Consider the following 27,832-nt stretch of genomic DNA (forward strand, 5'->3'; position numbering starts at 1 on the left):
ATGAATTAACAAAAGTTTATTCCTTTATCATTGCAGAGTCTGGCATCGTTGGAGGTAGCAGTGTAACATGCTCTGAACCATGTATCCATTCAGAGACTCAGTTGGCAGAAATCTGCTATCTTCAAATGTGGTGGCCAAGGTCTCCTTGGGAGTTGTAATCCATCTGCAGGCAGAGGCTAGAAAAGAATGTGGAAGAAAGCACAGAATCTTTTAGGAGCTAGGCATGAATGTGGTAATCCTTTTGTCTACATCTCATTGGCCAGAACTCAATTACCTGACCCCAACTAACTGCTGGGAGGTTGGGAGAGGTAGTTCACCTGTGTATGAGGAGACAGTAATGGAACTAGTTTGGTAAAACACTGCATTGTCTCTGCTACATTAAATTTCATTTTATTTATACTTTATATGGTTTTATATTTTTATACTATACTTTTTTAGCCATTTTATTATTAATCATTTTGTATCCTTTCATTTTAGATGCTCTTCCTTTTAAGAAGCATATATTATATACACTTGATTCTAAGATACACATTTTTTCATATTTTAACCCATCTAAAATTGGGAATATCAATGAGTTGTGACAAATGTATTCACCCATATAATCCACACTCTGGGTGATTTTAAAATCTGCTGTTTTCCTTTAGTGCCTTCTATTCAGTTTTACTCTAATATATAGAGAAAAATTTTTGGTACTGGAATTTTTGGTACAAGGCCTTTAGCATGCTTGGCAAATGGTCTACCACTGAGCTATATCCCAGACCTATATAGAGACTTAAAAAATTATCCTGCTTGAAATTTGTTGGACCTCTTGAGTCTGTTGTTTTGTATCTTTCATTATTTCTGGAAAATGTTCAACTATTGCCTTAGCTCTGTTCTCTCTCTCTCTTCTCCTTCCAGAACTCAAATTAGTTAGGTTTTTCATTCTATTCTTTGAATGTTTTATTCTGTCTTTCGTACTTCTTTGTTGCTCTGTGTTTCATCTTGGATAATTTCTTCTGACCCATCTTCTATTTCACTAATGTTACCTTTGACTAAATCTAAACTGTTCTTTGTGGGCTAGGAATGTAGCTCAGTGATAGAATTCTTGCCTAACATACACAAAGTTTGTGCCCTGGATTTGATCCCCAGCACTACAAATAAGACAAAACAAACAAACAAAAACCCCAAAACCCTGCTCTTTGCATTTTTTAAAACAAAATGAAAATGGAAAATTAAAATACAATCAAAATGTATTATCATGCTTCAACAATGATCACATATGTTTAATTTTATTTCTTTTGTACCCCAGCACTTCACCTTAGACTTCCAGGTGAAGTCTTATTTTAATTATTTTAATAAGAATCCCAGGCATTATACCATTTCATGGATAAGTACATAGTATGTATTTTTAAGAGTTAAGAACGATTTTAGAAAACACAATCATGGGGCTGGGATGTGGTTCAAGTGGTAGAGTGCCTGCCTAGCAAGTGTTAGGAACTGGGTAAAAACAAACAACCATAATAAACATTATTGCATCTAACAAAATTAATAATCATATAGTATCTGATCTGTGTCTTAATTTCCCTAGTTAATTTATAAAAGTCTTTTATGGTGGCTCAAGTGATAAAGCACTTATCTGGCAAGCACAAAGCTCTGAGTTCAAACCCCAGTACCATCAAAAAAAAAAAGTTTTTTAAGACCTAGATAGTTTGATTCAGGATCCAAATAAGATCTAACCATTGCATTTGGTTGATGTCTGCAGACTCTTTTAATCTATAACAATTCCCCTCCCTCTTTGTTCCCTTGCAATGTATTTGTAGAAAAAATTATGATATCAATCTTCTTTTCTCCTGATTACATTCTTGTGATGTCATTTAACATCTTCTCCTATTTCTTATATTCCCTATGAACTCTTACATTTAGAGTCTTACTTTTCTTTTTTTTTTTTCTTTCTTTACTTTTTTTCTTGTAGTACTGGGGTTTGAACTCAGGACCTCATGCTTGCAAGGCAATCACTCTACCACTTGAGCCACACACCCAGATTGTCATTTTTTTGGAGAGGGGAGGACAAGAGTCCTTCATGGATAGTTCTGTTACTTCTTATTATATCACAGGAAGCAGTACTGGTCGTTCCTTCTTTCATGCTGCCATGTTTTATCAGTGTATTCATATAGTGTTAGTTTGACTCACTCTTAAGCCCCTACCTAATATTTTTGATAGTTGGTGCCTAAATCATTTCATTAGGATCGTAAGATGATGGAAATACAGGTGGTTAAGCATGACTAATCCAAAAGCTTAAATCTGAAATGCGCCAAAGTCCCAAACTTTTTCAGCACCAAGATAATGCCACATTGGAAAATTCCACAGCTGACCTTGTGTGACAGGTTGCAATCAAAATGTAACCAGGTGTGGTGGAGAACACCTGTAATCCTAGCCGCTCAGGGAGCAGAGGTAGGAGGATAGGGGTTCCAGGCCAGTCCAGGGAGAAAAGTTAGCATATGATCCTACATGAAAAAACAGAGAGTAAAAGGATTGGAATATGACTCAAGTAGTAGAGTGCTTGCCTAGCAAATGAGTCCTCGAGTTCAATCCCCAGTACTGAAAAAAGAAAACATTTTGATAAGGGCTTGGGCATAAGCTCAGTGGTAGAGTACTCGCCTAACATGCACAGGTCCTTGGTTTGCTCCCTAGCAACACACACAAACACACACACACACACACACACACACACACACACACACACACACACACAATGCAGCTTGTGGGCTGGGGAGCAGGGTACCAAAAATGGTAGAGTGGTGCAAGTTCCTGGATTCAGTCTCTGGTATTGCCAAAAAATTCAGGTTGCACTAAAAATCCTGTAGAAAATTATCTTATGCTCTATTTTCAAGGTACATAGGAAAGATAATAAATTTCATGTTTAGACTTGGATCATGGACTAGGGGCATGGCTCACATGGTAGAGCACTTGACTAGCAAGCACAAGACAAATTTATAGACTGACAGGTTTTTTGTTTTGTTTTTTTATAAAACCATCCAGATCTGAAATTAGTTTTGATTTTTTTTTTTCAGGCTGGGGATGGGCTTAGCATATGCTAGGCAAGTGCTCTACTGCTGAGCATTTCTTTATGGCTCTGCTTGTGGTCATGAATTTCCCTCACTCAGCTGGACACATAAGAAACTTTCACTGCAGCTCTGTGGGAACTGGGATGCAAGGGAAGGCTTCCAGCAGGGAGGCTTTTCTCTTGGATTCTGCACCTCAGGCTCTGGAAAACAGCATGCTTGGCAAATACCCTCCAAGTAAATATGACTGCAGTGTTTAGAGGTCCTCTCTAGGTTCCTGACTTCATTTAGACTGTGGCCTGTTACTTCTTCACTATCTTGCTGGCTTTATCCTGCTTTTCAGAAGACATTTCCAGTGCTGGAGCTGTGGCTCAAGAGGTAAAGCACTTGCCTAGCCCTGAGTTCAGATCTAGTACCACTCAAAAATGAAAAAGATCGATCTACCATTTGATCCAGCAATACCACTCTTGGGGATATACCCAAAAGACTGTTACTCCAGAGGCACCTGCACATCCATGTTTATTGCGGCACTATTCACAATAGCCAAGTTATGGAAACAGCCAAGATGTCCCAGCACTGACGAATGGATTAAGAAAATGTGGTATCTATACACAATGGAATTTTATGCAGCCATGAAGAAGAACGAAATGTTATCATTCGCTGGTAAATGGATGGAATTGGAGAACATCATTCTGAGTGAGGTTAGCCTGGCTCAAAAGACCAAAAATCGTATGTTCTCCCTCATATGTGGACATTAGATCAAGGGCAAACACAACAAGGGGATTGGACTATGAGCACATGATAAAAGCGAGAGCACACAAGGGAGGGGTGAGGATAGGTAAGACACCTAAAAAACTAGCTAGCATTTGTTGCCCTTAACGCAGAGAAACTAAAGCAGATACCTTAAAGCAACTGAGGCCAATAGGAAAAGGGGACCAGGAACTAGAGAAAAGGTTAGATCAAAAAGAATTAACCTAGAAGGTAACACCCACACACAGGAAATCAATGTGAGTCAATGCCCTGTATAGCTATCCTTATCTCAACCAGCAAAACCCCTTGTTCCTTCCTATTATTGCTTATACTCTCTCTACAACAAAATTAGAGATAAGGGCAAAATAGTTTCTGCTGGGTATTGAGGGGGGGAGCGGGAGGGGGTGGAGTGGGTGGTAAGGGAGGGGGTGGGGGCAGGGGGGAGAAATGAACCAAGCCTTGTATGCACATATGAATAATAAAAGAAAAATGGAAAAAAAAAAAAAAAAAAAAAATGAAAAAGACATTTCCATTTTCCTGCTTTTTTTTTTTTTTTTGAGACAGGGTGTCATTGTTTAGCCCAGGCTGGCCTCTAACCCATGATTCTCCTGCCTCAGAATACAGAGTGCTGATATTACAGGTGTGCACCACTACAACTAGCTGCCCACCCTTCATTACTTGTTTCAGAAATACTCATCAGATTGAAGAAAACAGAAATCTGTTTAGCATTCCCAGCTCAACTTTTTATTTTCATTAGAAGTAATAGTTGGCTTTTGTCACTAATGTAGTCCCAAATTCTCTTCTACTTATGCAAATCTCTTCACCATAAGTCAAATATGCTAAGTATTCAATCAGTTTTATTTTCTTAAAGAAACTACTCCCAAACCTTTCTGAACTGCTGTGATGTTAAGGAACTGATCTCTAGTCCTGCTGTGCAATATGGTATTTTCCTTCAGCATTTCTCTGTCTCTCTTTTGTGCTGTATCCTGATTCTTGGATTCCACAGTCTCATTTTTGGCCTGCTGATTTTTCTTGATGTAATAAATCCTTTCCTAGCGAGGTGCTGGTGACTCACACCTGTAATGCTAGCTACTTGAGAGATTGAGATCAGGAGGATTGCAGTTTGAGGCCAGCCTAGGCAAATAGTCCCAGAGACACCCCCCATCTTCAAAATAACCAGAGCAAAATGGACTGGAGATGTGGCTCAAGCAGTAGAGTACCTGCTTTGCAAGCATAAAGCCTTGGGTTCAAACCTGTCTCTCTCTCTCTCTCTCTCTCTCTCTCTCACACACACACACACATAAATCCTTTCCTATATTTCTGAAAAATAATGCATGGAGTATTGGTACTTTGAGACCTGTATATCTCAAATAGTCTTTATACTTAAAGAAAAATTAAATCATAGTTTGGCTGGAAGTAGAATTCTAGATTGAAAAAAAAATTTTTCCCTAAAAAAATTGAAGAGACCCAGTGCTGGTGGCTCACAGCTGTAATCCTAGCTATTCAGGAGGCAGACATCAAGAGGATCCAGGTTTGAAGCCAGCCTGTGCAAATAGTTCTCAAGACCCTATCTTGAAAAAACCCATTACACACACAAAAAAGGGCCGGTGGCTCACGTTGTATGTCCTGAGTTCAAACCCCAGAACTGGAAAAAAAAAATTGAAGATGTATGCAGTGGCATGTATCTGCAATTCCAATACTTGGGGGCACAGGCAGAGATCTTTAGTTGAAAGGCAGCCTAAGTTACACAGCAAGATCCTGTCTCAAAAAAACAAGGGTTGGGTTGGAGTATGCCTGCCTAATAAGCATGAGGCTCTGAATTTAAACCCCAGTACCACCAAGAAAGCAGAAGGGTGCAGCTCAGTGGTAGACTGCTTGTGCAAGGCCATGGGTTCAATCCCGGAAACCCCCCCAAAAAAAATTTTTTAAGGCAATTGGGTGTGGGCACACACCTGTAATCCCAGCATTGGGGAGTGTGAGGCAGGAGGATTGTGATTTTGAGGTCATCTTGGGATACATAGCAAGACCCTGTCTTAAAAATTAAAATTAAACAATTGAGGGCTTTTTCTTTTTTTAAATCTAAACATTAAGCTTTCAGTGATGTTTAGATTATGAATTATTTTTCCATAAGTTAATTTAGGCACACTGGTTTGTGTTGTAGAGAAAATAATTATCTTTAGGACACAACTAGGACTGTCCTAGTTATATGCAAATATTCGAAGATGATTCCAAATCTAGCTAGCCTCTTTCCCAAACTGCAATCACTCATTTAATCTTTAATAACTAAACAGATCAAAAACAATTATTTAACCACATCCATGTGACATCCTGGTGAATTTAGAAATCCCTGAAGGAACAGTAAGCTGTGATTATTGAAAAGCTCAGAACACTGTTAATTGTAAAGTATTTAACAGAAGGCCACAAAGGTTGTGCTCCTGAAGCCCAGCGTTGGTGGCTCACACCTATAATCCTAGCTATTATGGAGATAGTGATCAAGTTAGCCCCAGGCAAATAGTTGGGGAGACCCTGTCTCAAAAATACTCAAGACAAAACAGGGCTATTGAAGTGGCTCAAATGGTAGAGCACCTGCCTAGCAAGCATGAGGGCCTGAGTTCAAACCTTAGTGCTACCAAAAGGGAAAAAAAAAAAGGCTATGTTCCTGAGAGGATGAACCACAGGTGCCACTAGCAATGCACTGAAATGGCATGGCCCAGTGTGCATGCTGCACTGAAGGCATTTTCTCTTGTCTTCTAGCTCCCCAGGTTCAGTGATAAGTTTAATGCTGTTCTGATCCATGGGTGTTCTTTTTCTCTGGTAGCTTTTAGAATTGTTCGTCTGTGTCCAATGTTCTGAAATTCCATAATGTGACTTGGTGTGGGTCTGATCTTTTGTGCCCTTTCAATTTGTAGACTGAGTTTTTCAGTTTAGGAAACTACTTTTAAATAATTTCTTTGATGATTTGTCTTCCCTTCTCATTCTCTGTTCTCTTTCTAGAACTCTCATTCTTTAGGTGTTTGACCTTCAGCACTGAGCCGCTGGTTGATTTTCCTCTAAAGTAGAGCAAATTTGATATTCTTCAACTTTATACTCTAGTCTTTCTATTGAATTTTTATTTCTCCTATCATGGCTTTGATTTCCAAGATCTCTTTTTGCTTATTTGAGTAGTAGTTACTTTAACATAGCTTTCTGGGCATCCTGGCATGATGGTACATTCCTATAATCCCAGCATTCAGGAGGCAGAGGCAGGAGGATCAAAAGTTTGCAAGCTACATTAATAAGACCCTGTCTCAAGTGGCGATGTACTTCAGTGGTAGAGTGCTTGCCTAACATGCTCAAGGCCCTGGGGTTCGGGAAGTGGCTCAAGTGGTAGTGCACCTGCCCAGCAAGCAGGAGGCCCTGAGTTCAAATTCCAGTACTGCCTCACCAATTTAAAAGAAGCTGTGAGTTTGATTCCCTGTACCCAAAAACGAGAACGAAATGCTTTCTGTTGTTATTTTATGGATGGACTATATTATTTCCGAGGATATGGATGACAGATTGATTGATGTATTGATTTGGTGGGACTAAGGCTTGAACTCAGGGCTTTGCACTTGGCAAAGCAGGCGTTCTACTGCTTGAGCCACACCTCCAGTCCATTTTGCTCTGGTTATTTTGGAGATGGGGGTCTCACAAACTATTTGCCCAGCCTAGTCTTGAACCTTCATCTTCCCAATCTCAGCCTCCCAAGTAGCTAGAAATTACAGGTGTGAGCCACCAGTGTCCAGCTATCTTTTTTCTTTTGTTTCCTCCCTTGCAAGCTGTTTCCCCTAATTTACTTTTTCTTTTTTTTTTTTGCTTGCTTTGATTTCTTTCTTGTATGTTGTAGACTTTCCTTAACTATCTAACAATGCATGACTATCTGCTTATATTTACTAGAACATTAATAGTTAATTGGAAAGTCTGCGTGAGGACCAAGGCATATAGGTAAAGGGCTTTGTAGTGGGATTCACCATCTATTTCATTAAGAAAAAAATCTGACGAGAGCATCTTTGGGATTTTTCTTTAGGACTGGTGAGATTCCTCAGAGAAGGTTTTTTAAAGGCAGAGACAGGCTCTTGTTTACTTTCAGGAATCAATTTTCTCAAGGTTTGCTAAACCAGTTACTACAGTTACTATTCCTGTTTGCTTTTCAGCTTCCAAATGCCGCTGCTGTTACCTCCTTTCCCTTTCCCCTTACACGTCTCTACCTCTACTGTATGGCCTAGGCTTTCCAGCCTCCACCTTGAAGCCCTATTTCCTAAGCAAAATTTAAAAAAAAAAAAGGCAGTTGGCCTTGAATTCGCGACCCTCCTGCCTTGCCCTCCTGAGTACTGGGATGACAGGTGTGCCCTTCTCTTTAGGATAATGTTGTTGGAGGACAACTGCAAGACAGTGTAGAAAGGTTTTTGACACAAATTATCTGAATGCCTTAAGGTAGTATATATACTATGAAAAGATGTATTCTTCTGTATAGTAATTGGTTTTGCAAAAAATACTAAGTAACTTCCAGGGATATCCACACAATACTCCGCCCAACCGGGGAGGTATATATTGTAAGAAATCTATTTTAAAAAAAAAAAGTATTAAGAACTGCGCATGGCAGCTGAGTGAGAACACAAAACTTGCTAAAGAAACCCAGGGCATAGACCACGCCTCTTTGGAATTAGGGGAGAATGAGGGAGGAGGTCCAAGCTTGTTGATGATTGGTTGGTTTCTCTGACCAATCACGCTCAACAATCGATTTTGCTACTCGTTGTGATCCACCTCCCCCGAGGCTTTGGAATCACGTTTACAAATGGGAATAGAGTACGTAAGAGGGATAGAACGTATAGCCAATAAGATTTTGCGGCGCTAATGGGCGGGGTGAGGCCGCTGCCAGGTTTAGGGCGGAAGGAGCGTCTCCCGAGGAGACGGGGAACGAAAGATGGCGGCGGAGTTGCTGCTGTCCAGTCTGTTGAGGTTGCTATTTTTGGGGCTCCTGGTACCTGCAAGTCTGACCCGCGGTGTCGGGAGCCTGAACCTAGAAGAACTGAGTGAAATGCGTTATGGGATCGAGATCCTGCCATTGCCTGTCATGGGAGGGCAGGTGAGGAGGCGTAGAAGGGGCGAGGGTCCTGGGCAGAAGAGGAAGAAAGGGAAAGCTAGAGAAGGAAGGGCAGCTGCGGACTCTGAGGCCGGCGATTAAGGGAAAATCGAGAAGAGTAGGTAGGATTTTTACCTTGACCCCTAGAGAATCACAGTCAGACCCATTCCCTGGGGACCAGGCTCTGGGAGGTATAGGGCTTCCCGCTGTCGGCCTCCAGGTCCCATTTCGCAATGAAAACACCCAGACTCCGCCCCGTGGAGAAGTGGCCTCTCTCCCACCCACTAAATGCAGCTGGAAGGACTTGTGGATCATTCTGTCTTCGACTGGGCTCTTCCCCAGGATCTAAAGAGGGATCTCGTTGTTCTCCCTAATCCCAGCCTCTCTTTGCCTCCCTGCCCCTAACCCCTCCCTTCTTTCCCAGAGCCAAGCTTCGGACGTGGTGATTGTCTCTTCTAAGTACAAACAGCGTTATGAGTGTCGCCTGCCTGCTGGAGCTATTCACTTCCAGCGTGAAAGAGAAGAGGAAACACCTGCTTACCAAGGGCCTGGGATCCCTGAGTTGTTGAACCCAATGAGAGATGCTCCCTGCCTGCTGAAGGTGAAAGGAACTGGAATAGATGAAATGCTGTCTGGGGAACTAGCAGTCCATCTGAGAACTGGAGTGCTTGTGAATGGAGTGGGACCTAGGGAACATGCAGGAGTTAAGAGGCTGTTGGCAAACCAGACATGGTTTGTAGACAAGAAAAAATAAATAAGCAAAGACTCCTGAAACTACTGATGACACTTTGCCTAAGGTAGGGGAAGACCTCAGAAGAGGCTAAACCAAGATTGAGGTGCCTACAGAGCGTCAGTGTGGGATAAAAGGTGCAGGCCTTTCCTTGGAGAAGCTTACCTGCTACCGTAGCCATCTGCCTCTATAACTCTACCCCTTTCCTGTTTTATCATGGCACCCTTCATGATCTGAAATTATCTTATTAATTGAAACAATATGTTTATTTCTTGTCTGAATCCTAGTATTACGTCTGTGAAGTGAGAGAATTTGTCTTGTTCAAAGGTGAATTCCCAATGACTAGAACTATGCAAGGAATGTTATAGAAGTTCAATTCATATTTGATTTTTGAGGGTCTTCTCTGTTTCCCTGATCTGAGTTCTTCAGGGATACCTTGATTTCTTATCTCTGTGGAAGGAAAAGAAGAATTAAAAAATCATAAAAAAGGGAGAAATGGAAAGACCACAGGTAGTCCAGGTGTGGTGGGACATGCCTGTAATCCAAGAGCTCTGGAGGCTTAGACTGGGGTATCAAGCAGTTTGAGGCCAGCCTGGGCTACATAGTAAGAGGGAGACCCTGTTTCAGAGAGTGAGGGGAAGGAAGGAACAGGAAGAAGGAAGGAAGGACAATGGAAAGACGGTCAGACTTTAGATGTATGCCTCTAACCACAGAAGGAGAACAGCTGAGCCCTGCTCACTGAGCATCTGGAGAATGATGTTGAAGGCAAGAGAGATAAGAAGCAGGTGACGGCTTATATATTTCAGAGCTAGGAGACTCTAGCTCCAAAAAGAGGCCTCTGCAACCTACCTCACTGGTTGTTTATTTTTTAATTGTCAGACCAAGGACTGGTGGACATATGAATTCTGTTATGGACGCCACATCCAGCAGTACCATATGGAAGGTAACTCACTCCTACATTTTCTCTAAGCCCTCGACATTGTATCATAGAAGGTGACCTGCCTCCCCAGCCACCTTCCATCCTAGACCTCTTAAAAGAGAATAACATGCTCCAATGTGGCTTCTCTTGCAGATTCAGAGATCAAAGGTGATGTCCTCTATCTCGGCTACTATCAGTCAGCCTTCGACTGGAATGATGAAACAGCCAAGGTGGCAGGAGTGTGGGACTGGGAGAGAGTGGGGTCTGGCTGCAGATTGAGCCCAGATAAGAGGGGAGGATTAAGATTAGCTGATGTGTTTCTTGGGGCTTGGTGGTCACCAGAACAAATTCCCCTAGGGCCTGGATTCTTATAGTCTCAAAGTTCCTTTGTGGGAGCAGTGCCATTCTTCTACCTTGCTATCTTTCTTATGGTCCCTCCCTCCTGCCTGATGTCTTCCCCAGGCCTCCAAGCAGCATCGCCTGAAACGATACCACAGCCAGACCTATGGGAATGGGTCCAAGTGTGACCTCAATGGGAGGCCCCGTGAGGCTGAGGTTCGGGTAAGTCTCGAAAGAAGGAAGTTGACACTCCCTGGATGACAATCCACATTCTAAGAGAAGAGGGCAGGGTTACATCTTATAGTCAAGAGGGTCTCTCCCACCTAGAACCTAAAATTTGAGACTTGTTTCCAGGTGTCAGCTAGGCATTATTGCCTGGATATTCAGGCATTTCCCATATGTTACCCTCTGTAGCCCTGCCACATTTAATACTTTCCTCATTTCTCCTTTCTGTCACCTACATTACAAAGCTGAGTGTCAATCCTTGACTTGTTTTTCACCATTATCTCACCATTCTTCATTTAACAACTTGAGACAGGGTCTCCCTATGTAGCCCAGGCTAACCTCAAACTCATGATCTTCCTGTCTCAGCCTCCTTAGCGCTGGGATTGCAGGTATGAGCCAGCATACTCAGCTTCACTTAACAACTCTTTGGTGAGGTCTTGCACTGAACATAGGGATACAGTGGTAAGCAAATACAAAGTCCCCGTCCTTGTGAAATGCACAGTGAGGGGAAGACAGATACAAACAAAAGAGTCACAGAAGTGAGTCTGTGATTATCAACTCAGAAGTAAGGAAGAAAGAAAGGAATCTAGTTCTCTCAGAGTAAATAACAATGCCTAGTTTATTCTACTTCTAGTAATCTCTTAAACTCTCACCTGCATCACTGCCAATAGCCTCTTAACAAGTGGTGTTCTTCTCCTGGTCCTTAACTGAGTGGAGACAGGCAAGCAGACATGCAGAGAATGTTCCTCAGAATGCATATAAACACTTAGTAGAGCTGTTTTCCATAAAGTAGATTTGCACTGGCAATCATGTGCTGGTAAGTGTTGAATCCCCAGATTCCTGGGGTAGGGGAGAAGCTCTGAATTGTAGTGATTTTGCTGTTATCCGTGGTATAAATGCTCCTGTCATGCCCACATGAAGCTATCAGTGTGGTGCCAATCACCTCGAATCATTTCCAGAAATGTATCAATTGATTTTTGTGAGCTGGCTCTTACACACCTCTGTAAGCATATGTCACTGAAGGTTGGAAAACCTTCAGTGATTCTGCTTTGCACAAAGGATAAGATCCAAACACTTCTAGTGGCAGTGGAAGTGGTAGGAAACAGACAGGTTCTGAATATGTATTGAAGTTAGAGCCAGTAAGATTTGTTGAAGGGTTGCATATGGGACAGAATTAAGGAGAACTCCAAGATTTCAGCTTGAACAATTCTAATGATAGAATTGACATTTACTAAAGTATAAAGGCACAGGTTTGCCAGAGGAAATTAGGTTGGTTTGGGGCATTCGAAGGTCGGTCAAGACGCCTGTTAGATATCCCAGTAGTGATTTCAGTTGGCATTTAGCTCTGTGATTATGGAATTCAGGGACAAGATCTAGGCTGGAGATAAAAATACTCTTGTTTCTGTCACACTGGCCTTCTTTCTGTCCTTTGAACCAGTGGGTCTCGTTGTTCCCTCTGCCTGGAACAGTCTCCAGATCTTTGAATGGCTTGCTTCATCCCTTCATTCAGGTTATATTCAAGTGATACCTCTACGGAGAGACCTAAATCATTCTCTTCCTCTGTTTCCCTCTATCTTTCTCCCTCTTTCTCTCCCTCCCTCTCCCCCCTTTCCTTCTCTCTCCCCTCCCTCTATTCTCTCACTCTCTGTCCTCCTTTCCCTCTTTCTCCCTCTATCCCTTTCTGTCCTTTTCCCCTCCCTCCTTCCCTCTTTCTCCCTCCCACTTCTTTTTCTTTCTCTCCCTCTTTCCCACTCCCATCCTGACAAGCATTTCTTGTGTTTTATATTCTTCAAAGCATGTATCATTACCTGAAATGATTTGTTTAATATCTGTCTCTACCTAACTACACTAAAGTAAGCTCCAGGAGGACAGGGGCAATGTCTCTTTGTTTCTGCTGTATCTTCAGTGCCTGAAATGGTGCCTGGGCACCACGTAGGAGAGCAGTTATTTGCATGATAAATGGAATGAATGAAAAACCAGTTTAAATGCCATTTTTCTTGATTAATCCTTCACTGTTCATGTATTTTCTTTGGGTGTTTGTACCTTTAATAGGCCAAGAATTAAGGGCAAAGACCACATTTTCCTCATATCGATTGAACACATGCCCTGCGCGCTGGGATAAAAGGGTGTTTGAGAGCCTGGTTCTATTCCTGCCCTCAGGAAACAGATATTAAATAAACAGCACAACAAGCAGGCTAAGTACTATGACAGATGAAGCACATATCACAGGGGAATGCATGATAAAAACTGAGTCTGGGGTGTAAAGGGAAGGCCTGGTAGGAAAGTGATCTTTGAACTGGTAACTGGAGGATGAGAAGTTATCTCAGAAGATGTGAAGGGGCAGGAAGGCAAGAAGAGGGCATGTCAGGTGGAAGGTGTGGTAAGTACAGAAGGAAGACCTGGAGTTTGAACTCAGGATCTACACTTTGAGCCACTCTGCCAGCCCTTTTTTTGTGATGGGTTTTTTCTAGATAAGGTCTCACAAACTATTTGCCCAGGCTGACTTCAAACCACAGTCCTCTTGATCTCTGCCTCCTGAGTAGCTGGAGTTATTGGAGTGAGCCATTTTATATATTAGAGAGATCATCCTTTTGCCTTGTAATCTTCTTTTGATGCTGGGGCTTAAACCCTAGATCTCACACATGCCAAACAGCTGTTCTTAGCTAAAATCCCAGCCTCTATTCCTGTAATTTCTTGAGCAGAATGCTCGCCCCACTAATTTCCAAGCTTTCTCCTTTCCTAAGGATGCATTTAAAGCCATTCATTTCACTGTAAATTCTATTTTGGTTGCCTCCCTCAAGTTTTGATATGTGTTATTTCCATTTTCATCATGATCTCTACCTTGCTTCAGAGCTTACTTTGGATTTTGTTTATTATATTTCTAAACAAACAGGTTTTACTTTTGTTTTTATAAGATTGCTGTTGGTCTCTAATGTGACGGCATTGAGTGAGTGATTCTTTGATGGTTTTAAAGACTTATTTGTGGTGTTTTTTTCAAAATGATAGGTTTGTTCTTGAAAGCATGTGTTTTCTGTAGTTATTCAGTTGGAGACTAAACAATGCTGGGCATGATAGTGTGCACCTGTAGTTCCATCTACTTTGGAGGCTGAGATAGGCTGATAGCTTGAGCCCAGGAGTTTGAGACCAGCCTGGACAATATAGTGAGACCCCCATCTCACTTTTTTTTTTTTTTTTTGGCAGTCCTGGGGATCAAATCCAGAGCTTTGCACATGTTAGGCTCTACCTCTGAGCCACATCCCTATCCTGAGACCCCCATCTCAAAATGAACAAACAAGGCAATTTTCTGTTGAATTGGCCAGTCATTATTGAAAGGAGTATGTTGAAATTCCCATCATGATGTTGGATTTGCCAGTTTGTTAATTTTTCTTTCATATGTTGTAGGATATTTTAATTTGAAATTAAATGATTTATAGGTTTTCTAACATTGAACCAATTTTTCATTCTTGAGGTAGACCCATTTGGTTACATATATTATCCTGATTGTTCCTTTGACATCTCCCATGATTCAATTTGTCTTTGTTGTTATTGCTTGGGATTTTTTGTTTGTTTGTTTATTTTTTGAGATAGTGTCTCCCCATGTAGCCAGGGTGGCCTAGAACTCAAAATCCTTTGTCTCTGGCTCCCAAGTACTGGGATTGCTTATAGGCACTTGCCTCATGCGCAACTCTCTTACTTGTTTTTATTTCCCTTGACAACAGTTCTTAGAGATCTTTCGATGTCAATATAGCTATTTCTTTCTTTGTTTTTATAGCTATATAATATTTCATTGTCTTTTTTTTTTTTTCTTTTTGGTGGGACTGGAGTTTGAACTCAGGATTTGCACTTTCAAAGCAGGTGCTTTACCTCTTGACCCAGACCTCCAGTCCATTTTGCTCTAGTTATTTTGGAGATGGGGTCTTGCTCAGGCTGGCCTCAAACTATGTCCTCCAGATCTCAGCCTCCCAAGTAGCTAGGATTATAGGCCTGAGCCACTAGTGCCTGGCTATTCTATTGTCTTGTCATCATTACTATCCTGACTGAAATAGTTTTGTCCCCAATCTTTTATTGCAAAAGATTTTTACATAAAATAAGCATTCAAGGAAGCATAAATTCTAAGTAGCCTGATTTAATCATTATACATTGTATACATGAATCAGATTATCACACATACCTCCTAAATTTGTACAATTAGTATGCCATTAAAAAATGAAAATTTTTGTTGTGGGGCAGGCACCAGGGGCTCATACCTGTAATCCTAGCTACTTGGGAGGCTAAGATTGGGAGGATCACAGTTCAAGGCCAGACTGGGCAAATAGTTCATGAGAGCCCATCTCCAAAATTCACAGAGCAAAATGGATTGGAGGTGTAGCTCAAGTGGTAGAGCACCTGTTTTACAAGCACAAAGTCTTGCAAACCCCATTCCCACCCCCAGAAAAATTGTTGGGGGCATGGCTCAAGTGATAGAGCACCTGCCTTACAAGCATGAGGCCCTGAGTTCAAAACCCAGTACCACCCAAAACAAGCTAATTAATTAATTAATTAAAAAATTTTAGCTGGGTGTGGTGTTGCATATCTATAATCTCAGCACTTGAGAGGCTGAGACAGGAGGTGCTTTTTTTGAAGAAAACTTGTTGCAAAATAAAAATTTAATTAAAAACATTATACATTTGTCTCAAGTGTGAATACTTAAGTGTAATTGCTGGTGTGGATTATGTACATTTAAAGTTTGTTTTTTAAAAAAACTGTTTTTGTGGTACTTCCTAAGGTGCTCTACCATTTGAGTCATACTCCCAGCCTTTTTTGCTTTCATAATTCTCAGATTGGGTCTCAGGCTTTTTGCCTCGGCCAGCCTTAGACTGCCATCCTCCTACCTCCACCTTCTCTGTAGCTGGGATTATAGGTGTGTCCCACCACACCTGGCCCCAAAATCTTATAGAGAATGCAGACAGGGTTTAAATAATAACACCACTATGTTCTGTTAATAAGTCATTAGGTATGACTGAATTTCTTTTGAGGTTACTAAAAATCTCAAATTTCTGTCTGTAGAATAAAATTTAATTAAAAAAAAATAATACAGAAAATGCAGCCAGGGCTGGGAATGTAGCCCAGTGGGAGCTCACTTGCCTAGCACATGTGAGGCCCTGGGTTGGATCCCCAGCACCACAAAAAAGGAAAACAAATGTAGTCATGCATAGTAGCACATACCTGTAGGCCCAGCTCTTTGGGAGGCTGAGACTGGAGAATTGCTTGAGCCTTGGAGTTCAAGGCCAACCAGGGCAACAGAGGGAGACCCCCTCCCCTCAAAAATAAACATAGAAGATTACATATAAAGCAAGAGACAACTGTACAGTGACCCCTTGTATCACCTATCTTTAACAATTTATGGCTAGGCCATTTCATCTGTTCCCTCACTACCAGGTTATTTAGAAGTGAATAACAGACATTAAATTTTTTCATCTGCAAATATTCCTATATCTCTAAAAGATAATGGCTCTTTTAAAACCATAACCACATGCCAGATTACACTAAAAGTTAACAATACAAAAATTTTTTAAATAAAAAGTTAATTTCTTATGATAATCAAATAGCCAATGTTTCTGTTTCCAAATATCCCAAATCATACATACATACACACAATAGAGTTCTTTGACTCATAATCCAAATACGGTTCCTAATGTTTGATCAAACGGCTCCTGAATTTCCTTTCATCTAGGGATAGCACTTCCAACTTTTCTGACTTGCTTGCCATTTATTTGTTGAAGAAACTGGTTGTTTGCCTTGTAGTCTTCCATAGTCTGAGTTTTCTGAATGCATCCTCAGAGAGTCTTTTAATGTATTTCTTAGTCTTCCTGTTGTTTTCTGTAAACTGGTAATTAGATGTAGATATTTTTTTGTTTTGTTTTGTTTTTATAGTGCTAGGGATCAAACTATGTCAGTGCATACCAGGCAATCTCTCTTACCACTGACCTATACCCCAGGCCTAATTCTTCTTTGAACTTTGAGTTGTTCAGAAGTTTCTTCTTAAACAAGGTACTGGTGACTCACCCCTGTAATCCTAACTGCTCAGGAGGCAGAGATCAGGAGGATCACAGTTTGAAGTCAGCTTGGGCAAACAGTTCAGGAGATCATATCTCGAAAAAAAAAAAAAAAAACCCTATCTCAAAAAAATGAAAAGGGGGTAGGGACTGGCGGTGTGGCTCAAGCAGTAGAGCACCTGCTTAGAAGCGTGAAGCCCTGAGTTCAAACCCCAGTATCACACACACACAAAAATTTCTTCTTTTCCTAACATCTGAGTTTATTCTAATTATCTTTTATGGACTTCTTGCTTAATTACATTGTGGTCAGAGAAATTGTACCATTTTGTTGAGACTTTTGTATGGCCCATTATATATCAGTTTCTGTGAATGCTTTTCTCTCTCCCCCTCTCCCTCTACTCTCTCTCCCTCTCTCTGTCTCTTTTCTTGAGACTGGGTCTTGCTATGGTAGCCCAGTCTGATCTGGAGCTCTTAATCCTGCCCCAGCCTCCCAAATGCTGGGATTACAGGCTTGTGCTGTGACTGTTTCTTTGTGCTTGAAAAAAACACATTTACTCCAGTGTTGGCTACTATGTAATTTGTGTGCATTTTAGGTCATGATTTTTGTTGTGTTGTTCAGGTCTTTTGTATCATTAATCATCTGTCTCCTGCTGTAAGTATGGATTTATATACTATTCCTTATTAGTCTCTTAATTTATTCTTTCTTACACTGTCAGTTGTTCCTCCTTGAATCTGTGGGGCTATTTACTCATTTATTCACAAGTATTTATGAAGCGCTTCTCTATGCTAGGGATATTTCCGGTTCTAGGGATATTTTAGTGAACAAAAAAGACAAGAATTCCTGTGGTAAATTGAGAGAGCAAGAGCAAGAAGTACATACGATTTTAAAATTAACTTTTTCACAAATTGAACCTTTTAACATTATGAAGTGACATTCTTTAGTAATTTTAAAAGTGTCTTGTGTGGGCTGGCAGAGTGGCTCAAGTGATTGAGTGCCTGCCTAGCAAGTGTGAGGCCCTAGGTTCAAACTCCAGTACCACAAAAATAAAACAAAAAGTCTCTTGTGTGATATTAATATAACATAACAGCTTGCTTTGAGTTACTATTTATTACATTTTCTTCATCCTTTTATCCTTTCTATGTTCTTAAGGATTTTTTTCCCTTCAACCTTCCATCTGACCACTCCTGCCTTATTTTTATGTTTTAAATGTGTTCTCTAAACAGCATATTATGTTTTTGAAATTTTAAGTAGTTTGACAATGTCCTTAGGTAAAGTATTGCTCTAAGTTTGACATTTGTGAGTGAGTGAACTCAGGGTAAGTGCTCTATTGCTTAGCCATGCCTCCATCCCTTTTTGCTCTGGTCACTTTGGACATAGGGCCTAGACTGCAATCCTACTTTACACTTCTTGCTGTAGCTGGGATGACAGACTTGTGCTACCCTTACAGGTGTGAGTCACCATGTCCCAACTTCTTCTTCTTTATATTTTTGACTATAGCCATCCTAGTGAGTATGTGGTTTTGCAGTTCCCTGATGGCTAAAGAGGTAGAACATATTTTTATCTGTTTATTGACAATGTGTTTATCTACTCAAAAGAAATATCTACTTGGATCTTTTGCCCATTTTTAAATTGGGTGATTTATCATTTTATTATTGAGGTATAAAAGTTTTTTATATATTCTGGATACAAGTTGTTTATCAGATACATGATTTACAAATACTTTCATTCTGTGGATTAAAATTCACATTCTTTTTGGGTTTTGTTTGTTTTGGAAACACTGGGGTTTGAACTCAGGGCCTCAGTGCTTTGCTTTATCAGTTTTATGCAGTGCTGTGAATTGAATCCAGGGCGTTACACATGCTAGACAAGTGATAAATCCAGCCCCTTATTTTATAGTTGAGACAAGGTGTTGCTGTGTACCCCAAGCTGGGCTCAAACCTCTTAATCCTCCTGCCTCAGTCTCCTGAATGCTGGGATTACAATTATAGGTGTGCACTATCATGCCCAGCTCTAAATTCACATTCGTGATGGTGTCCTCTGTACCACAGAAGATTTTAATTTTGGTGAAGTCCGTTGTATCTATTTCTTTTTTTCTTTCTTTCTTTCTTTCTTTTTTGGTTCTTGTGCTTTTGACATCATCCAGGTGACCTAGCATTACTTCTTGAATAGACTATTCCTGGGCTGGGAGTGTGGATCATGTGGTAGAGCACCTGCTTAGCAAGCACAAGACCCTGAGTTCAAACCCCAGAACCACCACCATCCAAAAAAAAAAGACTATTCCCATTTAATTATTTTGGCAATTTGAACTTTACTCTCTTTCACTTAGTCACCTCCTTTGGAGAGTTTGGGCACTTTCTTAGGGACTACCTCCCCTGCTGGGCAAAATCTCTGAAACCCTACTCTGGAGCTAGTATAGGGACAGTGGTTTGCATTTCTAGGAGTGGCATTCCTGCTTTATGAGCAGGGAGCTGGTTGTTCTTAGTCTGCATCTCCTTTTGTAACACCTCTACCTTGCCCATGAGTGAGCTCAGGTGAAAGTACTTAGGGTCCCAAGATTCTTGTCCTGCTGCACTTGAGATAAAGCTTCTGCCCTGAGAGTGGGCAGAGTGGAGGAAGGGAGGCCTGATCTCTTGGCCACATTTGCCACTTGGATCTGGGGAGGGTTGAGAAATACTGGTAGCCTGTCCCGCCTAGTGAAATAACATATCCAACTGCTGCATGCCTGGAAATCCAAGCACTCAGAAGATTGAGGCAGGAAGATTGTGAGTTGGAGGCTAGCCTGAGCTATTTAGTGAGACTCTGAATTGATTTTTGTGATGCTGGGGTCCAAAGTCAGGGCCTCACACTTGCTAGGCAGGCACTCTATCACTTGAGCCATGCCTCCAGCCCTCAAAAAGAATTTTTAAAATTATTTTAAATATGTCTTGTTGCCAGGTGCTGGTGGTCACACCTGTAATCCTAGCTACTCAGGAGGCAGAGATCAGGAGGACCACAGTTCGAAGTCAACTGTGAGATAGTTTGTGAGACCCTATCTCAAAAATCCCCAACACAAAACAGGGCTGGCGCAGTGGCTGAAGTGGTATAGTGCCTGCCTAGCAAGCTTGAGGCCCTGAGTTCAAACCCTCAGGAAGATCACAGTTTGAGACCAGCTTGGGCAAATAGTTTGAGAGACCTTATCTCAAAAATACCCAACACAAAACAGGGCCTGAGTTCAAACCACAGTACTGTCAGAAAAAAAAGGGGGGGCGGGGGCTGGGATGTAGCTTGGTACAGCAGTTGCCTAGCATGCACAAGGCCCTGGGTTCCATCCCAGCACCAAAAAAGAAAAGACAAAAATATATATATATAAATTTATGTATATATACATGTAGGGTATATACCCTACATGTATATAAAGCAAAAGAACATGACACAAAAATCATCTGGTTACCTACAGTTAAGCTGCCTGAGTTCATTTCCTATTTTTGCCACTTAATCAGCTGAAACAAGTGACTTAACTGCATGGAACCTAAGTTTCTTGAGCTCAAACTTGAGATCTAATATCTCTCCCACAATTATATGAGCTATGTCTATGCAGTGTACATGATGTAATGCACAGTACCTGTAGTGCTTAATGAAATATAGCTGCTCCAAGAATTAAAGCTAGCTATTGGTGGCAAATACAGTTTCTTCTCCCTTTCTGTCCTGGCAGTTCCTCTGTGACGAGGGTGCAGGTATTACCGGGGACTACATTGATCGTGTGGATGAGCCCTTGTCCTGTTCTTATGTGCTCACCATCCGAACTCCTCGGCTCTGCCCCCACCCTCTCCTCCGGCCGCCACCCAGTGCTGCTCCACAGGCCATTCTCTGCCACCCATCCTTGCAGCCTGAGGAGTACATGGCCTATCTTCAGAAGCAAGCTGGTAAGTGACTAAAAGAGTGAGGAGAGGAAGGAGAGAGATGGGGACTGGCAGGCACAAGGTAGCAATGTGTCCCTGTCCTCCTTGCCCACTGTTTTCAGTAGACTCAAAGCAGTATGAAGATAAAATCACAGAGGAGCTGAGAGACATGGACTCCCAAAGGTGGAGTGAGACCAAGTCTGGGGTAATGCCCCCAAAGAAAGCAGGTATGATGTGGTTCCACCTGCTGCATGAAACTGGCTTCCACTTCTTTCCTTCTTCTTATCTTACTGTCCATACTGACTGGTGTGGTTGGGCTGAATGATTATCATGACCCAACCCCTTGGCAGTGTACCCCGTCATGTTTTCTCCCTTCCTTTCTTCCCTCCTTTCTGTTCCATCCTGTTCTTTGTACTCCAGGTGTAAGCCCATCCAAGGATGAGAGTAAAGAATCAGACTTCTGGAAGATGGTTCATGAGCCAGAGGACCAGACCCCAGAAGGGGAGGAGTCACAGGTGGAGGTGAGAGCCATCTTCCCAGCTGCTTCTCTGATAAGGCTGGACCTGAGCTTTGGGATGGGGAGGATCCCTCAAGCAGAAGTCACTATGAGGTGACCTCCATCTGTTGAGGAATACAAAGATATCCCCAGAACCATTGCCTGAGAGCATGGTGCTATAAACCAGCTTTCATACTTGAGTCTGCTCTTTCTCATCAGGAGCAGAACCTGAACCTTGACTCTGCAGCAGATCCAGCCCCCAGCCCTCCTGATGGTGAGTTAACACTCCAATATCTCCTTTACTGCTTGAATAGGCTGCTAGGGCTGAGAGTGGAGAATAGAGCTAAACTGGGATGGGAGGTAGGCAGTTAGGCCAGCAGGAAATTCATCTTCCTTCTTCCCTTCTTTCCTTCCTTCCTCCCTCCCCTGGTGCTGGGGATTATACCCAAGGTCCCCACATGAGAAGCACACACTTTACCTCTGAAGTACACTTCCAGCCCCAGGGAATTCATTTTTACCTGAGTTAATCTTTGTAGACAGCAATGCTATTTGAGGGAGACAACAGAGCAGAGGCTCCACCACTTACTGACTTTGTGTTCCTGGACAATTTCACTTAACCTCAACCTCAGTTTTCTAACCCACACTATGTGGGTAATAACTCCACCTTACCAGGTGGTTATAAGAGTAAAGGGAAATGAATCTATAATTTGCAGTAGAATGCTTTGAACTGTGTAGTCAATGAGAGGTTAGTATTTGTGGAAATGGGAGATCAGAATCAAGGAAAGAAGAGCCCTTGGCCCCACAATCTCTGCTGTAGTGCTAAAAACTGGAGTTTTCACCAAAAGGGCCTTAGAAGTGAGTGAAAGAGCTTGTTGGCATCCCCCTCCCGCTGCGAGCCTACCTTAGGACAGAGCTCTTCAGGGGTGTTTACTCTTCTGTTACCAGGCAGGTAGCACTAGGAGGCAGAGACCATGTCCCTCCTAGGCCTCTCGTTGCCTCTCCTTAGGAATCAAAGAGAATTTAAAATGCATCAGGCCCATGCTATTCTCTCATCTCAGATTTCCAGAACAATGTGCAGGTCAAAGTCATTCGGAGTCCTGCAGACTTGATTCGACTAATAGAGGAGCTGAAAGGTGGAACAAAAAAGGTAAGGCCCCTACTGGAGGGAGGAGTAGGACCTGCCCCCTGCCTGAGGGCATTTGAAAACCTACCCCTACCTGGGCCTGAATTGGACTCAATGGAGTTTATTCCCATCCTTCGTTCCTCCTCAGTTCCCCACTACCACACTCTGCTACCTGTTTGTCTACCTCTCTCCCCACTGTGTGTCACTACTGAAACTCCAAAATTGTCTGTCTTCTCACCAACCCATCCAGGGGAAGCCAAATGCAGGTCAAGAGCCACCTGGAAATGATGCTGTGGAAATCCCTCAAAGGGAAACAGAGGTGAAGGAAAAGGGTGACACCAAACATCAGAGTGCTGTGGAAGAAGAGGAGGACAACGATGAGGATGAAGACGAAGATGAGGACGAACGGCAGTTACTGGGAGAATTTGAGAAGGAACTGGAAGGGATGCTGCTCCCATCAGACCGGGAGCGGCTCCGTTCCGAGGTAAAGGCTGGCATGGAGCGAGAACTGGAGAACATCATCCAGGAGGTGAGCCCAGCTCTTACTTCCAAGGCTGCTGCAGCTACCTGCCTCTGTGTGGAGTAGGAAGGGCCAAGAGGCTGAAGCAGTGCAGCTTGGGCCATGGAACAGAGAACCGGATGTGGTGGTTGTTTACTTAATTAAAAGGGCAGAAGAGGTGGGAGAGAGGGTTGAGAACCAGACATCAGACTCTCCTATTGAAGCATCTTCTCCACTGGGCTGGACTCCCAGATCCTTGATTCTTTGCCCCCTCTTGGACTTTCTAGACAGAGAAGGAGCTGGATCCAGATGGGCTGAAGAAGGAGTCAGAGCGTGATCGGGCAATGCTGGCTCTGACATCCACTCTCAATAAGCTTATCAAAAGGCTGGAGGAAAAACAGAGTCCAGAGCTGGTGAAGAAATATAAGAAAAGGAGGGTTGTCCCAAAAAAACCTCCCCCATCACCCCACTCCACAGGTAAGAGCAGCCAGGTTGGTTGTCTTCACCCTTCAGCTGGTGCTGTTCCTGGAGGGCACCAGGTTTTTCCCCTTCTGAGGGTGCACATTCTCTTCCTGCCTTCTGGAACACTTCTCACTGTTGCCTTCTTCCCACCACTGCCATCCATTTGTGTGGTTACCTCCTAGTTATCTTTTTGGAAAGCAGCTTTTAGCAAGAGCCTATCTTGATTTCTGATTTGCTCCTCTGTGCACAGTGCCTAGCACTCTGCCTGGCACGTAGATAGTAACTAAATGACTATAAGCCTAAATGCTGAAAACCACACATCTGTGCTTGTCAACAATTAGGACTTTGTACTGGGAGAGGCCCGAGCCATCAGTAAGAATAGGCAAGCCCAGCTGCACATAAGCCTCCAGCCTGAACACACTTTTAAGTTACTCCTTTTTATTGCATCAGCTTGTGTCCATTCCACAGGATTCTATAGGTGTGGAGATCAGACATTCCAAATGGAATGTTCCAGTTTCAAACCTTCCATCCCATTCTTTCTGTAAACATTGAAAGGTCATTAAAAGCCCAGCATGTGAAGCACCAAACCACAGTTTTCCAACCTCTTTAAAACAAAACTGCTTTGTTGATGCAGTTGGCCTGGATTTTTGCTTTCAGAAAACAGTTGTTTTCCTGAAGGTGTTGGGAAGAAGAAGGCTACCACTGGGGGAAGTGCACTATTTTTCTTGAGCCCTGGCTCACATACATTGAAATGGAATAGCCACTAAAACCAACCAACCGATGGCTTAGGAAGAGGTGACCACCACAGCCCCTAACCCTGGAGTCACGGCTCTGCTTTGTGTCTCCCTGTGTGTCTCCCCCTCTAAGAGGAGGATCCTGAGCACAGAGTCCGGGTCCGGGTCACCAAGCTCCGTCACGGAGGCCCCAATCAGGATCTGACTGTCCTCGAGATGAAACGGGAAAACCCACAGCTGAAACAAATCGAGGGGCTGGTGAAAGAACTGCTGGAGAGGGAGGGACTCACAGCCGAAGGTGGGCCCTGGAGGGTGGGCTGAGTAGAGCTGTCAGAAGGGCTTGCTGCTGAAGTGGAGGGGCTGGGTCAAGGTGGACTGGAAACCTCAGCTGGGAACCTGGGGAGCAGGGAACCCTGAGGCTCCCAGCCTTCCCCCCTTCACTACCATTACTGTTCCTTTCCAGGGAAAATTGAGATCAAAATTGTCCGTCCTGGCACTGAAGGGACTGAAGAGGATACACGTTGGCTGACTGATGAGGACACAAAAAACCTCAAGGAGATCTTCTTCAATATCTTGGTGAGGCATCCCACCCCAAGTCCTGGATCTCCAGCCCTCCCTGATCCCAGCACTCTGTGCTCTGGGAGTGAAGCCTAGTCACACACTGTCCAGCCTTGCATGCTGAGCTTCAGCCTCCTGTCTGGAAGGCAAGCCTAGTGTTCTGGCTGCCACTTGGGAAGAGCCCTTTTGGGGCCTTTCCCCCTATCAGTCCCCAGAACCTCCCTGATCCTGTGGCACCCAGCACTTCCCTTTCGTTCTGTTCAGCACCATCAGCTCACCCCCACTCTCCCCAGGTGCAGGGAGCTGAAGAGGCCCATAAAGAGCGCCAGCGGCAGAAAGACCTGGAGAGCAATTACCGCCGGGTGTGGGGCTCTCCAGGCGGTGATGGCACTGGGGACTTGGATGAGTTTGACTTCTGAGATCACCATTGCAAGACCCTCCAAGGAGTCCAAAGTCTTCCTAATTGGCCCTGCCTCCTCTAAACTTCCCCAAACCTGGGGCCCTGGAAGCAAAGTGGTAGAGAGGAGCTAAACCGTGGATGCCTGGGGCCCAGCCCTGAAGTGTGGGGGGCTGAGGGCCAAGAACTGCCAGCCCCCTCCCACTTCACCAGGCCTGAGGGTGTTGCTCTCCCCACATTCCCCTTCTTTTCCTCCTTTCCTTGGCTTTCCCTGTTATTGTCCCCTAATTTGTGGGTTCTTTCCTCCTTTTACCTAGAGACTTTGAAATTTTGAGTGAGGCAGGGAAGATTAGCAGGCTACAGGAAAACAGACTGCCCACGTCTGCCCTGTGTGGAATCACTTTGCCCGTTCCTTTGGATCGCCTTGAATTTCCTTCTCCCTTCCTGTTCCCACAGTCCCCTAAAATCTGTGCTTCTGGGTCAAGGAGCCTTTACCTCTGTCACTGAGGAAATGAGAGACCATTGTGCATCACCTCGGACACAATCCAAAAGAAAGGGTGGGACGCAGAATCATCCGCCATGTTCTTCAGCAATCAGGTTTCTAAATAAAGAACTGAACCATTAACCCATCAACCTTTGGGGGAAACAGGCAGGATGCTCAAGTAGAGGAGGTGTGGTTTTCTTTGCTGGTTGGAGGGCACAGTCTCTCATCCTGTTCTTTGCTCCACACCTCACAGGTGCTATATGTGGGATTGGGATACACATGCAAAGACCATGACAGCTGAACAAAGCCAACTTGCTGACAAGGGTTGAAAGAAACATTTGAAGTATTGTTATCCCTCTTTTCCTCATTTGTCCCTTCCTTTTTTAAAAAATTATTTTACTTATTTAGTGGTACTGGGTTTGAACTCAGGGCCTCATGCTTGCTAGGCAGGTGTTCTACCACTTGAGTCACTCTGTCAGCCCTGTTTTTATTTTTTTGGTGGTGGTGGGAACAAACCCAGAGCTTCACAAGTTAAGTACCCTACCTCTGAGCTACATCCTAGCCCAGCTGTTTCCCTATATTAGCACCATTTCCTTCCCTATCCTTTCTCTTTATATCCTAAAAGCCAAAATAGGACCAAGGAGACAGCTCCCACACCCTGTGCCCAGACATCTTCCTTCTGCTGATACCTGTGTGCATGTTCCAGACTCGTTGCCAGCCACACCCCCACACCCACCTGGTGTTCACCTTTCCTAAGAGAAGACGTCCACCTTTGGCGATGCCCAGAGAGGGCTGCTGCCCACACATGCTAGATTCATAGTATGTCAGGGGTAGATGGACCTGGTGGGGTTTTTTTTGGTTGGTTGGTTGGTTTTTTTTTTTTTGGAGGGGGTGGGGAGAAGGGCTTCATGCTTGCTAGGAAGGCACTCTATAGCTTGAGTCACACTTCCAGCCTGTCTCCATCTCTTCCTCATTGCCAAGTCCAGGTCTGGGCCCCCTCACCCCTGCTTCCACTTCCAGAGCAGGGGCTTACAGCTCCCCACGTCAGAGTGACTCCACTGACTTGCAAGAATAGGAAAGGGACAGAGACGATATGCAATGTCTTGTCTCCAACTGTAGAAAGGGATTCAGTTGTTAGAACTTGCATGAGTCTGAATATGAACTAGTACTTACTATGCATGTTACACTGTTATTTTGTTTTGAAATGTAAATGGGTAGACTTGTCTAGACCCATGTTGAGTACCTTGAGGGGAGGGATGCTTCATGGGGCAAGAACAGGAGCTGCCTTTGAGGGTGGATAGAGGCAGAGCACTGGGTTCAAATCCTCACCTCCATCTCTCATCAGTGCATACTTGAGCAAAGGATTTAACTTTTCTAATGCTGTTTCCTCATTGGTAAACTCTGACTAATAAGCACTGGCCACTAGGACAGTTGTGAGGATTAAGACACAGTGTGTGTCATGCTCTTTGCATGGACCTGGACCCCAGTAAGTGTGCATCAGTTCATAAACCAGCTTCTGAGAATTTAAGAGATAGTATTTGGAGGCAAGTCTTGGAAGGCATCCTAAAAACTGACAGGAAGCTACAGTAATCCCTTGGAATATTAAGGGGCAAGAAGCTGGGGCAGGAGGTTATCTTTGGTTTGCTGGGTGGAGTCTCAACATGGTCAGAAAACAGATCTAGAAACCACAGTGTTTTATCATTTTGTACTTTCAGTAATAAATTCCTTTTTTACTTTTCTTTGGCTCTTGGCAAAACTCCCATGGAGGTCAGTTTGCCCCAGCTGTGCTAAGGCAAACAAAAGGAGGGGTGCAGGATATGTGGCAGATGACAACCAGAAGGCCTGGAGGGCTGGGAAATGGCAATGGGAACCCAAGTGAGGAAGTGCAAGGTGAGATGTGGGACTGGCATGGATGCAAAGATGGCAGCTTGCCTTCATCCACCCAAGATTCCTTCTAGAATCTTATTTTACCATAACCTGGAGGGCCTGTCACCCCAGCTGCCCATTAAATAATCAAGTGATTACTTGGTGGTGGGATTGGTGGATACCTTGACCATTTT

The 27,832-nt window shown here is 43.3% G+C and overlaps 1 protein-coding gene and 1 long non-coding RNA gene across 5 annotated transcripts; one reads left to right on the plus strand and one right to left on the minus strand.

Moving 5' to 3' along the window:
- On the minus strand, nucleotides 1–9,293 carry LOC141425783 (uncharacterized). The gene is made up of 2 exons (XR_012450876.1): nucleotides 9,028–9,293; nucleotides 1–176 (listed from the first exon to the last, which is right to left on the minus strand). It is a non-coding gene; the product is annotated as an uncharacterized lncRNA (long non-coding RNA).
- Nucleotides 8,691–25,913, plus strand: Os9 (OS9 endoplasmic reticulum lectin). Of its 4 annotated transcripts, none has more exons than XM_020163525.2 (15): nucleotides 8,691–8,895; nucleotides 9,317–9,493; nucleotides 10,502–10,565; nucleotides 10,695–10,771; nucleotides 11,004–11,102; nucleotides 20,833–21,043; nucleotides 21,145–21,246; nucleotides 21,440–21,540; nucleotides 21,735–21,789; nucleotides 22,574–22,662; nucleotides 22,889–23,167; nucleotides 23,425–23,614; nucleotides 24,467–24,631; nucleotides 24,797–24,909; nucleotides 25,185–25,913. In XM_020163525.2, the coding sequence occupies exons 1-15, from the start codon at nucleotides 8,734–8,736 to the stop codon at nucleotides 25,308–25,310; spliced, it is 2,010 nt and encodes a 669-aa protein (XP_020019114.2). In that variant the 5' UTR covers nucleotides 8,691–8,733; the 3' UTR covers nucleotides 25,311–25,913. The 4 variants fall into 4 exon arrangements, with proteins under 4 accessions (XP_020019114.2, XP_020019121.2, XP_020019130.2 ...); XM_020163515.2 differs by having other exon boundaries at nucleotides 8,692–8,895; nucleotides 21,142–21,246; XM_020163532.2 differs by lacking the exon at nucleotides 24,467–24,631 and having other exon boundaries at nucleotides 21,142–21,246.
- Nucleotides 25,914–27,832: the final 1,919 nt, after the last annotated feature.

Source organism: Castor canadensis, chromosome 8 (genome assembly GCF_047511655.1).
Source record: "Castor canadensis chromosome 8, mCasCan1.hap1v2, whole genome shotgun sequence".
In the NCBI taxonomy this organism is placed as follows: domain Eukaryota; kingdom Metazoa; phylum Chordata; class Mammalia; order Rodentia; family Castoridae; genus Castor; species Castor canadensis.

Excerpts from the sequence above, each read along its gene's own strand:
- Os9 (XM_020163515.2), top strand. The coding sequence starts at position 8,734 with ATGGCGGCGGAGTTGCTGCTGTCCAGTCTGTTGAGGTTGCTATTTTTG. Across the intron at positions 21,790-22,573 it reads AGCCCCCAGCCCTCCTGATG|ATTTCCAGAACAATGTGCAG; the intron begins GTGAGTTAACAC and ends CTCTCATCTCAG. Across the intron at positions 23,168-23,424 it reads TGGAGAACATCATCCAGGAG|ACAGAGAAGGAGCTGGATCC; the intron begins GTGAGCCCAGCT and ends TGGACTTTCTAG.